The 13602-nt window shown below is 40.7% G+C and overlaps 1 protein-coding gene across 4 annotated transcripts in view; it reads left to right on the top strand.

Moving 5' to 3' along the window:
- The window catches only part of NHSL1 (NHS like 1), a 300877-nt gene that overhangs the window by 168813 nt on the left and 118462 nt on the right, over positions 1 to 13602 (top strand). Inside the window, exon 1 of one of the 4 annotated variants that reach the window (XM_059083400.2) lies at positions 3869 to 4070. The exons of the other annotated variants lie outside the window; for them this stretch is intronic. Coding sequence (XP_058939383.1) covers positions 3869 to 4070 — 202 coding nt within the window. Of the gene's footprint in view, positions 1 to 3868; positions 4071 to 13602 lie in introns of those variants that run through there. 4 annotated transcript variants of the gene reach the window in all.

Genomic DNA, 13602 nt, shown 5'->3' with positions numbered 1-13602 from the left:
ATTTGAGCTTAACTCATCTTTAAGGATGTCAGTATATAGCGAAACATGAAATATTGTGTCTTTTGGCAAGGACTTTCCAAATGTATTCAATCTATCCCTTTGACTCCTGGTGGAAATATAAATAATAAATCTTTCCGAATTAATGGGTATTTGACTCAGGAATTCTCAAAGAAGATGATTCTAGAACTTCCCTTAGTAATATATTCTGGTGCATCCCAGTTTTTATAGTTAACTTTTCTTTAATGTATTACTTAAATCATTCCTGAAATAATACAGAGTAATTTCTTGTCTTTTTGTCAGTAACATTGGGTAACTTCCTCACCACCCTCAAGTGCTAAGAACTTAAAGAGGTAATAAATCATAAAGCCGGTTTCGGTCCACCTGGGGGTCGTTATCTAGAGGCTGCTCCTCCAACCATTTCAACCCTTGGGCTTCCATCTTGCAAGTGAAAGGACAAGGGTGCTGGCCAGGAGGCAACTGTAACAAAGCCCTTCCTTTCCACTAAAGCTATGTATTCACTCCATGGGTGCTCATGACTCCATGAAGCATATAATTTAAGCAAGATTATTTATCTGATTTCCTGTTGCCTGATGCTCAGCAGGGGCAAAATGGTAGGTAGGGAGCAGTTATTGGCACGTATGATGACAACAGAAGTTTCACTTTGACAGCCTGACAGTGAGGGGGGAGATGGGAAAGCACTGCTCAGTAAGGAGTGTGGATAAAAAAAATCTGTTCAGCATGTCTGTTTAAAAGGTCTGGGAAGAGTGTATTCTATTGTAGATTTTCTTGGGAAAAAGTGGTTAAATTATGATGGTTTATTACATTGAAGATTATAGTGGAATCTGATATTTGAAGAAACAGGTTATATTCTGAAAGTAGGGATTTTCCACTGTGGGGTTATTATGAAGATTAGCAATAGTATATGTGATGTGCGTGGCACAAAGTAGCCATGACCCCGATGCTGCGGGTAGGGGTAGATTTGTATGACCCTAGGGTTGATAGTTCAGATACTTAAAGTGTGTGGTTCATCTTAGTTGTTGCATAAATATAGGTTGAATGAATGTAATAGCTTTTTAAGCAGTTCACTTGTGTTTTTCTAAGCTAATTGGAGTACCTAATCTAACACAGATAGTTAAAATACAAATATTTCCTACAAAGCTGATTTAAGTCATTATATTTTATCTTGGTCACAGGGGAACTCTGGTCCAGTTGTCAAAGTAGTTAAGTTATTTGACCTTCTTTTACATAAGTGAAGATATTAATAATCAAGTCTCAATATAACAGAAACAGAATAACTAATAGATGGAGAATTGGTTATATGCAAACATGTCCATCGGTCTTGTGAATGATGGGAAATCCATTACGTTTCTTTGAAGTCCAGCATAAGTGTGTATTTACTTTGAGGAAGAGTCATGAGTCTAGTCCTTGAATGGACCAGTTTTGCTTCTTGATTGCTTGGCGGTGAATATTCCTCTAGCCCCTCCCATCAGCTCTTTTTCAGATGTGTGTAGGAGGTACCAGAGGAAAACACACCAGTTACTAATAACATCAATTAAGCTATGCAATTGTATGTGTATTTGTGCACACTCCAAGGAAGCTGGTCTGGGGACAATGTTCAAAAGCACTTGCTGAATATGAAGAACAGCATGAGATTTATTTCAGGGCTTAGATATTTCTAAATTAAAACTGTAACTGCAGGATGTAGACATCAGTGGGGATACCACTGTGTTCCTTGTTTGGGGTCCATGGATCCTTAAAGAATGCATACTTGGATGTCGGGGTCCCATGAATATCTGAAATGGTAAGCAGCATTTGGGATGTTTTGTATTTTCTGGCATGAGGGCCTTTTTTTTTTCTACGTTTAATTTTATATTTTGAGTTTCTCAAAGTCTTTGACTCAGAAAGAATATTGGATATTTGAACTTTGGTGTTAGCCATTGATGCTATATGTAATTATATCATTTTTGCCCTTATAATAGTGATCAAATCACATACATTCTCTGGACCTGAATTTCTCCATCAGTAAATTGAGGGGTTTAAACTACATGATTACTTGAGGACACTTTGAGCTTTTATACTGAGTCCATGTTTTTGCTACCTGGACTGTTCTGCACCTTTGCCCTTTAGTCCTAGTACCTGTTCTCTGTCGTGGTTTCCATAGTAATATGAGCTGTCCATCCAAGGAACACTTGGCAGCTGCTCTGTTTTTCTTCTATAAATGTTCCAGTCCTGGTAAGCGTGTAGAGCCATTTTCTTACAATCTCAGTGAATTGCAGTAGATGTATGATGCAAAATCCTGCTTTTATTATTTTTAATCTAAGTTTATTTTCTATTATAATTTGTTAGCTTTAATGTATTTGCTATTACAGGAGAGTGAGTACAGGAGAGTGAGATGGACCCAGTTCTCTACTTGCCCTTACTCTGAATGACACTTTGGGGAGAGGATACTGACCCAAGTCTCTATGATGAAAAGTTGCAGAAGTTCTTTATACCCCTAGGACCATGGAATTATGTTGGCCTTGGGTGAAATGATGCACCCAAATTCATTCCAACATGTGGCTCCGGATATTTTGCATGCCCTGATTAAGGGTTTACAAAGGGCTAGAGCCTACAGCTAAAAGCTACTAGCATAGCTCTCAGATTATGGTTCTCTGTGATAGGATGATCATTCAAAGCCAGAGAGGAATGACCCCCACGGGCTGCCGGTGGGGACGCAGAAGTGGGTCATCAGCCCCGGACTCTGGCTGCTGGTGGAAGACAGGAGAGACAATGACAGGTGCAAGAACGGCTGCATTTCACCTTCGCTGAAAGCTGGGAGTGACATAATAGCTGGGTCAGTTTTATTCCCTTTGGAAGTACATTTCCTTAGATGATGACATTCCTAAATCCAGCTAGGAATGCTGGATGTGTATATAACTACATAATCTTTGAAAGCTCCTTCTCAAAATCCCATTTCCAGAAGTGTGGTCTGATGATAATTAATTAAGTTTTGGCGTAAAAAAAAAGTGTCCAGAAGTGTGTATGCGTTTCTGTAGCTTTGCCGGAGTTCAGAAGTTTGAGCTGCCTCTGGAGTATTGACTGCAGGGAGGCGGGGTTTTTTGTCTCCAATGAGGTGGCTTCAGTGTTGGGAAAGCCTATCGCCTTTCATGGGAGCGCTTACTCTGTAATCCAAGCAGTAGCCACACAGCCCGTTTTATTGTTTGTGGAGTCCTGTGGCTCCTGAGTGCTTCACAGACAGGAAAGAGGGCAAGTGAGCTGAACTCTTTGATTTCTCCCAAGTCACCTGTGTGGGTGAACTTTAAACTAGGCGCCTGAGTTGACGCTGAATCTTTCTCTGCAGCCTGAAGAGTTCCTTCTGTCTGCAACAGACGGCTGGCTTTCTGCCCTTGTGGGGAAAGATGCCTGGGAGAGGAGTAGGATTACAGTATGGGATGCTAGGTACACACCAAAGAGTCGGAGTGCCTTGGTCCTGTTCTTCACCAAGTCCTGACAAGCGTTCCTGAAATGAACACCCTGCTTCATTTTTAAAATTATACTTTTAGTTATTTTTATTTTCATATTTTCTGGAGGCGAGGTAGGGACTGTGGATGGTCCTGATCTAGAGACCAGGTACCACAATGTGGCTAAGGTAAAAAAAAAAAAAAAAAAATTTTTTTTTTTTTGGTTTCCTAATCTCTCATTTTTCTTTTCTTTATAATTGGGTGACATAGAAGCAATCTTTCTGCAGAATGCCCTGGCTGACTCTCAGTATTGTCTGAACAAGTAGGAAGGAGCAGTTTCATTGAGAGGACCTGGAACGATTTTTAAAAACGAGCTTTTTGTTGGCTGGACTGTCCTTTGTCTATAGTTGATTTTGATGTGAAAGAAGATGAAAAAGGAAGGCTCTTCAGGTTCCTTCAGACTCAAGTCAAACCCAGGTTCCCTCTCACGTGCTGTGAGTTGGATAAATTTCTCCTCCTTGTCCAGGCAGACAAAGAGGCTGTTTCGCAGTGATGGAGAGCTCTCAGTTTGTGGGCAGCAGGTGGAAGCGGATGATGAAAACTGGACCTACAGAATCCAGCCCAGAAAAGGTGACTTGACTTTTTTTTATTTAAACATTTTTAGGAATTTGCTATCTAGAATTCTTTGTTTCTATCACTGATTTCTGTTCACGATTTTTGGCCCTGTTAGGAGTTTTTGTATTGGAATTCAGTGTCATTCATTTGTTTGCATGTCTAAAATAAAAATGCTCCTTCAATTAGATTCAACCTGAGATTGTGTCCTTCTAAGAAGGGTAAAATAGCTGTTACGTGTCCTCAGCACTGCCCCCCCCCCCCAATCATATCCGCATGCTATGTGACTTGTGCAAAGTTCAATGGTAAACTACATCCTGGGAGGAATCTTCTGCTCTTTACAACAATTGAAAGTTAGGACATGGAACTCTTTTCTGAAACAGTGCACTGAGAAAACTTTGGGAATGGTGGATAAACTTTCTGCATATTTCTTTAAGAAGACTGATGAATTATACAAACGCTTGGGTTAAACAGGTGTTGGGGTGACATCGAGGAAATGAACACACGAAGTGCTGGCCCTTGATATCCTGGCCAGAAGGAGTTTTTGGATTTCTTTCAAGTTCCTTTTCAGACCATTGCTGGTCTCTGTTCTCAGGTTTAACATGTTTTGCCTTCTTCAAGGTGAAGAAAAATATCAGTCCTGGCGGAAAAGAGGGAACTATTTCAATATTTCTTAAACACACCCTTGTTTTATATTTAGAATTTCTGAGGTCTTCCTTTTAGAACGTTTACTGGAGAGACTGAATTGTTAGGCTCTAAAATGGTTTCTCCATTCAGAGCTGTGTCACAGCCCAGTGGGGGAGCACTATTTAAGGTTTACAAAGGAACCTCGCCCAGACATTCCGCATGCTTGTATTTTCCCTGTTTATCACATTCTTCCCGTGCCAAGAGGAGCCTCACTAAAACCTTTCAGGGACCTGCCCTCCCCCTTCTTTTGGGAAATAAAACTGCTGAAACGTGAGAGAACTAAGTTAAATATGTGCTTAGGGGGACAGTAATTATATTCCATGGACTGAGAATTAAGCGCACCCTTCTTCATGGATAATGTGGGTTAAGCCATTTGCTCTTGTCTGTTAAACTGTGGCACAAGAGGGACTAGTTAATGCTCTTTGAAGATGTCAGTTGTTTATTATGTCAAGAAGGGGGTCCACAGTGGTCTGCTGATACTGAGCCGAAATACACAGGTTTTTAGTTCAGATGCTGTATAATTGCCAGGCATAGAAAAGCCATTTGTGCTTTCTGGCTGGAGTTATGTAGTTTAGTAAGTCCACGAACTTTACTTTTCTAAATCAGGAATAAGCTGTGGTTTTGGTAAATGGGTGGGTTGTAATGTTCAAAGGGTGGATACAGTGGTGCTGTGGTCGCGAAAGGGTGTAGTTTTAATTCCTTTGGCCTTTGCCAGAGGTTGCTTTCTTATGACTTGCTTTGTTTTAAATCAACTGCTGTCAAGTTTCTGTTAAAGATTGTGTACATGTGAGCACGCGGCTTTAGGATTTCCATCATAGATGCGCCATCTAAATTAACGCCAAAGGGAAAGAGACTGTGAATTTGCATGGATTAGTTTTAGTTAGGAAATGAAGCAAATACTGTACACTTGACTTGTGAAAAATAAAGAAGTTATTGTAAAGACCAGGGGCGATTTGTAGAGGGAGGACTTGTTTATGTAACAATACAAAAGATTGTGCCCTTTATCCCTTACAGTATTAGGGGATACAGTAGCCTCATGAAGATAAATGGTGGCATAATACAGTGTAAATTTATATGGTTCTTAGAAATAGTTGGACATGGATAATATTATCACTTTTGACATGTGCAGTTAGGGGAAAGTCCTTCAAAAGCTGCCTATAGATCAGAATTCGTGGTCTTAGATTCTTTTTTCATATTTGACTTGCAAAAGAAAATTGGCTCCCAACTTTGACATGTTGCCTCAGGGGCATTATAACAGTTGATCTTGATTCCACATAATTCTTTCCTTTGGAGAGATACAGAGTGACATTTGTTTACGCTTACAGATCAAAAGAGGGAAAATCTTTCAGAAAATTTACACAGGATTGGAGTTTTGTTTCTTTTTTTCTTTTCTTTGAGCATCAAATAAGCTAAAAGTCTAACAAGGATTATCAGTCAGTGCTAAGAATGCCCGGTGGCCATATTAGGATTTGTTTGCAAATAAATAAGCATCGAAGACATATTGGTCTGATGGGGATTGTGTAGCATCTTTCTTTTATATCTGTCTGCCTAGACCACAGGCATCCACATCCACTTTCCTTTCAGCCTGCTCCCTAACCCCCGACCTTATATTCACATTTTTTGATATACACAGGTTTCTAAAAGCCTGCTCTCCTGCTTCTCCTATGCATACATATACTGCCATCAAGCAGTGACAGCCAGAAGTAGGGCAGTGTAGCTTAACAAGTCAGCCTTGTGTCAGTGGTCCTGTCTGTGTTCTTCCCTTTCCCCGCCGCACCCCCCCAAGGGATCTCTGTCTGACGAGGTGTCCGGTTCTACAGGCTTTCTCCCTCCCATCCAGCAGCTGCTGCAAGGCCGGACGGAGTGCTTGCCCTGCTCCCTGCCTACATCTCCAGGTCGCATGGCTTTGCACAATTAGCCCACTGAATCCCTGCTATCAGTGTAGGTAGTATGTTGAATAAGTTGCATGTTCATTTTATAAAACAGTTCTTTGAAGTTTTGTTTTAGAAGTTCTTTTTATAGTGAATCTCCATGCTAGATTGCTTATCAGTAACATCAGATTAAAGGGTTTGAGTGGTTACCTTTGTGGATATCTATCCGTACATAGACCCATAGCTTTACAATCCAGTGTTACCGCTTATACTTGAGAAGCTAAGGCTAAAATTCCTGAGCCTCAAGAGTAACTAGAATATACGTATTTATGTGTCCAAAGCAATCACAAGTAAGGACCTGTGTGCTTTCTCTTGTTGAAGCACATGGCAAGTTTCAAAACTCTCTTGCATTGACATTTGTACTCTGGAAGGTAAAAATGAATTGAGTAACAGCAGTGACCCGTCCTTATATTCTTCATGTGATGTGACCCAGTCTAACGGCAGATGATGTTTTGACTTAATTAACCATAAAAGTCAAGGGTGTGAATTACTGTCCTTTTGAATGTTACATCTAGTGAATCATGAGCTGTTTTACTAGATGTCTATGTAGTCAAAAAGTAGAAGTCAGTTGTAGATGAGACCATATGTTGCTTTTCACGTGGAGTTGTGAGAGTTTTTAGGAGGAATTCTCACTGAGTACCACGTGTGGGATACAGAGAAATGTAGCACCCAGGCCCTGAAGTCATGGAGTTCATACTTCAGTGGAGAAGCAGAGAAGGCACGTAAGGGAGAATTAAAGAGAAAATGCAGGATAATTGTGAAAAAGTGTAAAGTGAGTGGCTTAGATGAGAAGGTACTTGATATGGAGCATTTCTATGTTTTGCATGGTCTTCTGGCTGTGCATTGATTTCAACAATATTTAATGAGCTCCTGCTTTGTTTCCAGCACTCTGGAAGGTCCTCAAGGGAAACTAATGACCAGTAGTTATTTATTCTGTGCTTCCCCTATCTTGCTTACTTACTCTTGTCAATTAAAACCAAAAGAGGAGGAATGATAATGGCGTGTCCTCTCATGGAGCGGAGCGTGTTCTGTTGGAGCCCCAGTTCCGTGTTCAGCTGGGCAGAGGCATGATTGATGATCTTGGTATTGGCAGGTCAGGAGACGGGGTAACTGACATGCCTGGCTGCAATTTTAAAAATGCTTTCATTCTGTTCTTCTGGACATTGCCATATGTGTTAACAACATTATAAAATTTGAATCATTTGGATTTCCGTTCTCTCCCTTTCTGAGAACGACCAAAATGACCAGAGAATGACCTTACTCTAGATATCAAGGGTAATGAATAATCCATACACTAGATAATCGTGTGGAGTTGGCTGTATTTAAAATAATTTCATCCCAGTGTCCTCCCTAATAAAATAGTTGCAGAAAACAGAAGCCTTGTGCATAATTAGATTAGCAGTGACTTCAGATACTACAGTGGAGGAAAATGGCATGGCAGACTAAAAGCAGCAAGGTCAAGATCCTGTTTCTATGTAAATACCTGTAATTTATTTTTGATCATAAAATCCTTAACAGTATAAGATTTAAGAACATTTCCTTTGTGGCAGTAAAAATACCCTGAAAAATATTAGCAGATATTGTCAAAGCAGAACCCCAAATTTGATAGTAAAATTAAACAAGTAATATTTATCCTGAGGGTCACTATGTACGTTGGAAAAATAGCTCAATGGAGTTTATCTTGGTGTCTTAATAAAAAGAGATAAGAATAATATTCTCAGTGCAGTGAATGTAATGTTTTCTTTCTTTCTACTGAAGTTGTGAGAGAGACAGTGAGGGCCACTTAATATTTTATCTGGTTCATCGAGACGTCCCTTTATTAACCTTTGATTGTTTTGTGTGTGTGTGTGTGTGTGTACAGCCTCCGGATACCCAGGCTCAGCGGCCATGGCTCACGGGCCCAGCCGCTCCGACTCTCAACCACTGCGCCACCAGGGAAGCCCTGTTTTTTCTTTTGAAGTTGGGAATCTCTGTTGTCTCGCTGCCTTGCTTTATTGCAAAAAAAATTAGTTATTAAATTGATGAAGTTCTATTGAAATATTTTAACTAATACTCTTCCTTTATTTACTTGTTTTTAAAAGTTTGTGGGTTTGTTTTGAGACTTAGCTACTTATTTAGATTACTGGAAGCATCATAGAGTAATGAAGGAATTTACTTATTGTCAGAGCTTGGGTTTGGAAGTGAGTAACCTGTGTTCTTTTTCTTTCTTTTTAAAAATTCAATTAATTAACAAATTAACGTATAGTTAATATAACCTGTGTTCTTTTCCATGGAAGTGTCTTTACTGGGTTTTCAAAACTTTTTTGAAATTGTTCTTTTCAAACAGTTATTTAAAAAATAATTGTAAAAGACACTGCACAGGGCTTCCCTGGTGGTGCAGTGGTTGAGAGTCTGCCTGCCGATGCAGGGGACACGGGTTCGTGCCCCGGTCCGGGAAGATCCCACATGCCGCGGAGCGACTGGGCCCGTGAGCCATGGCCGCTGAGCCTGCGCGTCCGGAGCCTGTGCTCCGCAACGGGAGAGGCCACAGCAGGGAGAGCCCGTGTACCACACACACACAAGACACTGCACATTAATTAGGGTTAATTTTTATGTCTCTTACAATTCATATTATATTTATATAATTATGTATCAATATTATAGGCATAGGAAGTGTTATATTTTCATGTAATTTCAGGGGTTTGGGGTTTATGTATCATTTTCTATCAAATTAAATGGTGTGTGTGTGTGTGTGTGTGTGTTGTTTTTACCACAGTATTTCCTGTCAAATACTTCAGGTAGCTCCAATTCTATGAATTTTACCTGAAGGCCTGTTGTGTCTGCAGCCATTTGTCCATCCTTACTGTGGTCCAGGCCCTCATCAGCTCTTACCTGGCCTTCTGAATGGTCTTCTACTCTTGTTATCTTCACTCTTGCCGCCTTTGAGCTCTTCTTGAGTCTACACTGTAAACAGAGTGATCTTCCTAAAATACAAATACCATAGTCCCCCCTTATCCACGGTTCCACTTTCTACGGTTTCAGTTACCCGTGGTCAACTGTAACCCGAAAATATTAAAGGAAAATTCCAGGAATAATTCATAAGTTTTAAATTGCACGTCATTCTGAATAGCATGATGAAATCTACCAACATCCTGCCCTGTCCTGCCAGAGACGGGACTCATCCTTTGCTCAGGGTATCCCGCCCGTTAGTCATTTAATAGCTGTCTCATCTCGGTTATCAGATCGACTGGTGTGGTATCGTGGTATCGCAGTGCTTGTGTTCTAGTCACCCTCATTATACTTAATAACAGCCCCAAAGTGCAAGAATAATGATGTTGATACTTCAGATAAGACAAAGAGAAGCCATAAAGTGCTTCCTTTAAGTGAAAAGGTGAACTTCTCAACGTAAGGATAGAAAAAAAAAATCATATGCTGAGGTTGCTAAGATCTACGGTAAGAAGGAATCTTCTGTCTGTGAAATTATGAGGAAGGAAAAAGAAATTCATGCGAGTTTTGCTGTTGCACCTCAAACTGCAAAAGTTACAGCCACAGTGTGTGATAAGTGCTTACTTAAGATGGAAAAGACATTAAATTTGTACAATAAGATATTCCGAAAGAAAGACCATATCCACATAACTTTTGTTACAGTATATTGTCATAACTGTTCTATTTTATTATTGGTTATTGCTGCTAATCTCTTATTGTGCCTAATTTATAAATTAAACTTTATCATAGGTATGTATAGGAAAAAACAGCGTACGTAGGATTCGGTACTATCCTCGGTTTCAGACACGCACTGGGGGTCTTGGAACGTATCCCCCGTGGATAAAGGGGGACTGTTCTCTAATGGGGTCATTCTTCTGTGGCTCCCAGTGTGCATGGAATGAAGTCCTTATCATTTAACATAACAGGAGATCCTCCTCCACCTGACGCCTCCCTGTCCCCTCTCCCTTTTAACTCCAGAAATAGCAAACAGACCCACAGCTCTTCCACAACTCCAGAACTTTCATCTCCCATTCCCTGGTCAGGATGCTCCAGTCTCCTCCTCTGTCTGTTACTTCCTGCTTTAAAACTGTGAAGTCCTCCCTGATTCCCAGAGGGTAGAGCTGATTTCTCCCTTCTCTGTGTTACTCCTGACCTCCTGCATACCTTTGTAATTGCGTCTGTCACACACCGGGTTGCACTTATTTGTTTACTCGTCTGTGACTTGAGCTAGACTGTGAGTTCTTTTAGGACAGAGGCCAAGTCTTCCTTATCTTTTTTATCCCCAAGGCTACGTACCCAATAAAGGGATGCTGACTGGGTGAACGTAAGCCACCTGGGACACTGTTAATAGTGCTGTTTGCCCAGGCCCACATGCCAAACAGTACTCAGTGAATTTGCTTACAGCATGGTGGGTTACAGGTAGCACTGCATGCATGCTTACCTTGTCGATCATACTGATACATATCATCTTACAAGTGCTCCTGACTCTGGACTGCTCTGAGTGTAACAAAAGAGAGGGTGCAGTTTGTGGGAACATAAATTTGGCGGCAGTCTGCCGTTTCCTGTTGCTCCATGCAAATCGTGCACGTATGAAACACTTTGTACAAGCGTTTGATCCTGGCTGTTTTGACCATGAGTAAAGTTGACTTAGTGAACAGGGATGAGGTGTGGGTTGGACGATGCCAATGCCTGATAAGGAGAGGCAACTCGGCGCTATCGCAATCTTTTCTTAACCGGTTTTCCTGCTTTCACTCTTGCTCTCCCTCACCCCAAGCCGGGCAGTCTTCACGCAGCAGCCTCAGCAACGCTGTAAGACATCAAACATAGGTCGAGCCGTGTAACTTCCCTGCTTAAAACCCTTCTCAGACAGTTTAATAACGTCTTTACAATGTTCTGTGAGGCCCTGTGTGATCGGCCTCCCTCACCCCGTTGCTTCCCCAACCTCAGCACCTGTGCTTTCCCTTCTCTCTCCACTAAGTCAGACCAGGCTCCTTGCTGCTGTGAGAACACGCCGTGCAGCTTGACCTTGCCCTCCGTTTAGAATCCCAGCTGTGCACACAATTCTCTCTCTCCCTCTCACACTTTTGCCAGGTCTTCGCTCAAAAATCATCAGGGACCTTATTTAAAATTGCCACATCTTCAGAGAGTTGGCACATGTATGGTCTCCTCATTTCCCGTGCCATCCTGTGGAACAGTGAGATGGGCTCAGTAGCACTGGTCCCACCATAAGACTAGACTTCTAGGGAAGCACCTTGCCCTCTGCAGCTGTATTCCTTTCCTTTGGTGCTCTGCCTCGTGGATGACGGGGATATAGTCTAAGCGAGGACACCGAAGTCTGAACTTGGGTGCATCTGCTCTGGGGTCGCTTAATGCCAGCAGCCCTACACAGAGCTGCCTATAGGAAGTTGATCTTTTCATGAAGCCAAGCTTTAAGTATTTACCGATGTGAATAATTTTCCTATTCCAAGGTAATGTTTGTCACTACTTAACAGCAAATAGAAAGGCATGCGTGATCTAAGCAGTCTTTGCTGCCGTCACTTGATGATAGACTCAGCACTTATGTTTTCAAATAAACATATATGTTCTCCCAGACCTACAGTAGTGTAAGCCATGACTCCATCTGGCACAACTTCTGCTGACATCTCTTATCACATGGTCATATCAGTGTTAGTGTCCCCCATTGAACTCTGAAACCCTAAGGGAAGATAATTTGCCTTTTTTGCCTTTGTGCTACCTGGACATTTTATAGTGCTTAGAACAGAATATATTAGATGGTCAATAAATATTTATCAGACTAAGAAAACACAAAATGTTTCCTTATAATACAAATATCTAAGAGAAAGAAATGAAGGGAAACAAAGATTTACAAAGCATATACACAAGTAGCTTGAGACCTTAATAAAGTTCCAAGTGGATTTCCACCTGCAAAAAAAAAAAAATAATAATAATAATAAAATTGCCACATCTTCATCCTGACCCTTCTATCCATATCTCTGTTTTACTCTGAAGCGCTTTCCACCATCTAATATACTATATACTTTTCGTATTTATTTTCAGTACTGCCTGTCTCCTCAAACTAGAATTTAACCTCTAGGACAGGAGTGATTATTTGGGTTTGTTTTGACAACCAGTGTTTCCCCAGGCCTGGCCCATAGTAAGTGTTCCGTACATTTTCATTGGAAGAGAATGAATGATGCAAAGACCACTAGGTCAGGAAATCTGGATGTTTTGCTGCTGTCACTCGCTAATTGTGTGACCTGAAACAAATCACATGATCTGTTTAAGCTCTAGTTTTCATTTCTGTAAAATAGGATAATACCTATACGTCATACATATGGGTAGCAGGTACAGCTTGTTTATTGAATAGATGAGTGTGTGTTTTATAGATACTGTTATCAGCCTACAGATTGAATCTGGTTGTATTTAATGGTACTGTCCCTGGGTTGGCAATCCCTTCACTATCAATAGTTGAGTCAAAAGATGTCTTCATCCTAGTATAGAATATATATATACTAATCTCAGAATTTTCAGTATAGAAGTAATTGCTTTTCAACTACTTGTGTAACCTAGGCAACCCAAATGGAAGCTATCACTTCCTTTACATAATTTTCAAGTAATTTATACCTCAGTTTTTATGTCAAATCCTGAAATGATTAAAATACTAAATTGGAAGTCATGTCTAAATCAATCAAGCCCCCGCCCCCCTTAAGTAGTAACAATAGCTAACATTTAATGGGTGTGTGCCATGGCTCGACACTCTTAATGACACAGTACATGAATGAACTCATTTAATAAATACTGTCTGGATACCATAAGTGGTCAATAAAAATAATAGTTGGTTTGATAAGGAAGGATTAGATCGTTAGGGAGAACTGAAAACTGGGCAGAGAAACTTATGTGTGGTGAGACAGGGAACCAGGCATAATTCTTCAGAAGAAAGAGAAATGACATTGGAAGCACTTAGGGCA

This window comes from Kogia breviceps, chromosome 13, assembly GCF_026419965.1.
Source record: "Kogia breviceps isolate mKogBre1 chromosome 13, mKogBre1 haplotype 1, whole genome shotgun sequence".
NCBI classification, from domain to species: Eukaryota; Metazoa; Chordata; class Mammalia; order Artiodactyla; family Physeteridae; genus Kogia; species Kogia breviceps.
The sequence above is the reverse complement of the archived record's forward strand: the minus strand, read 5'-3'. Positions and strand labels throughout refer to the sequence as shown.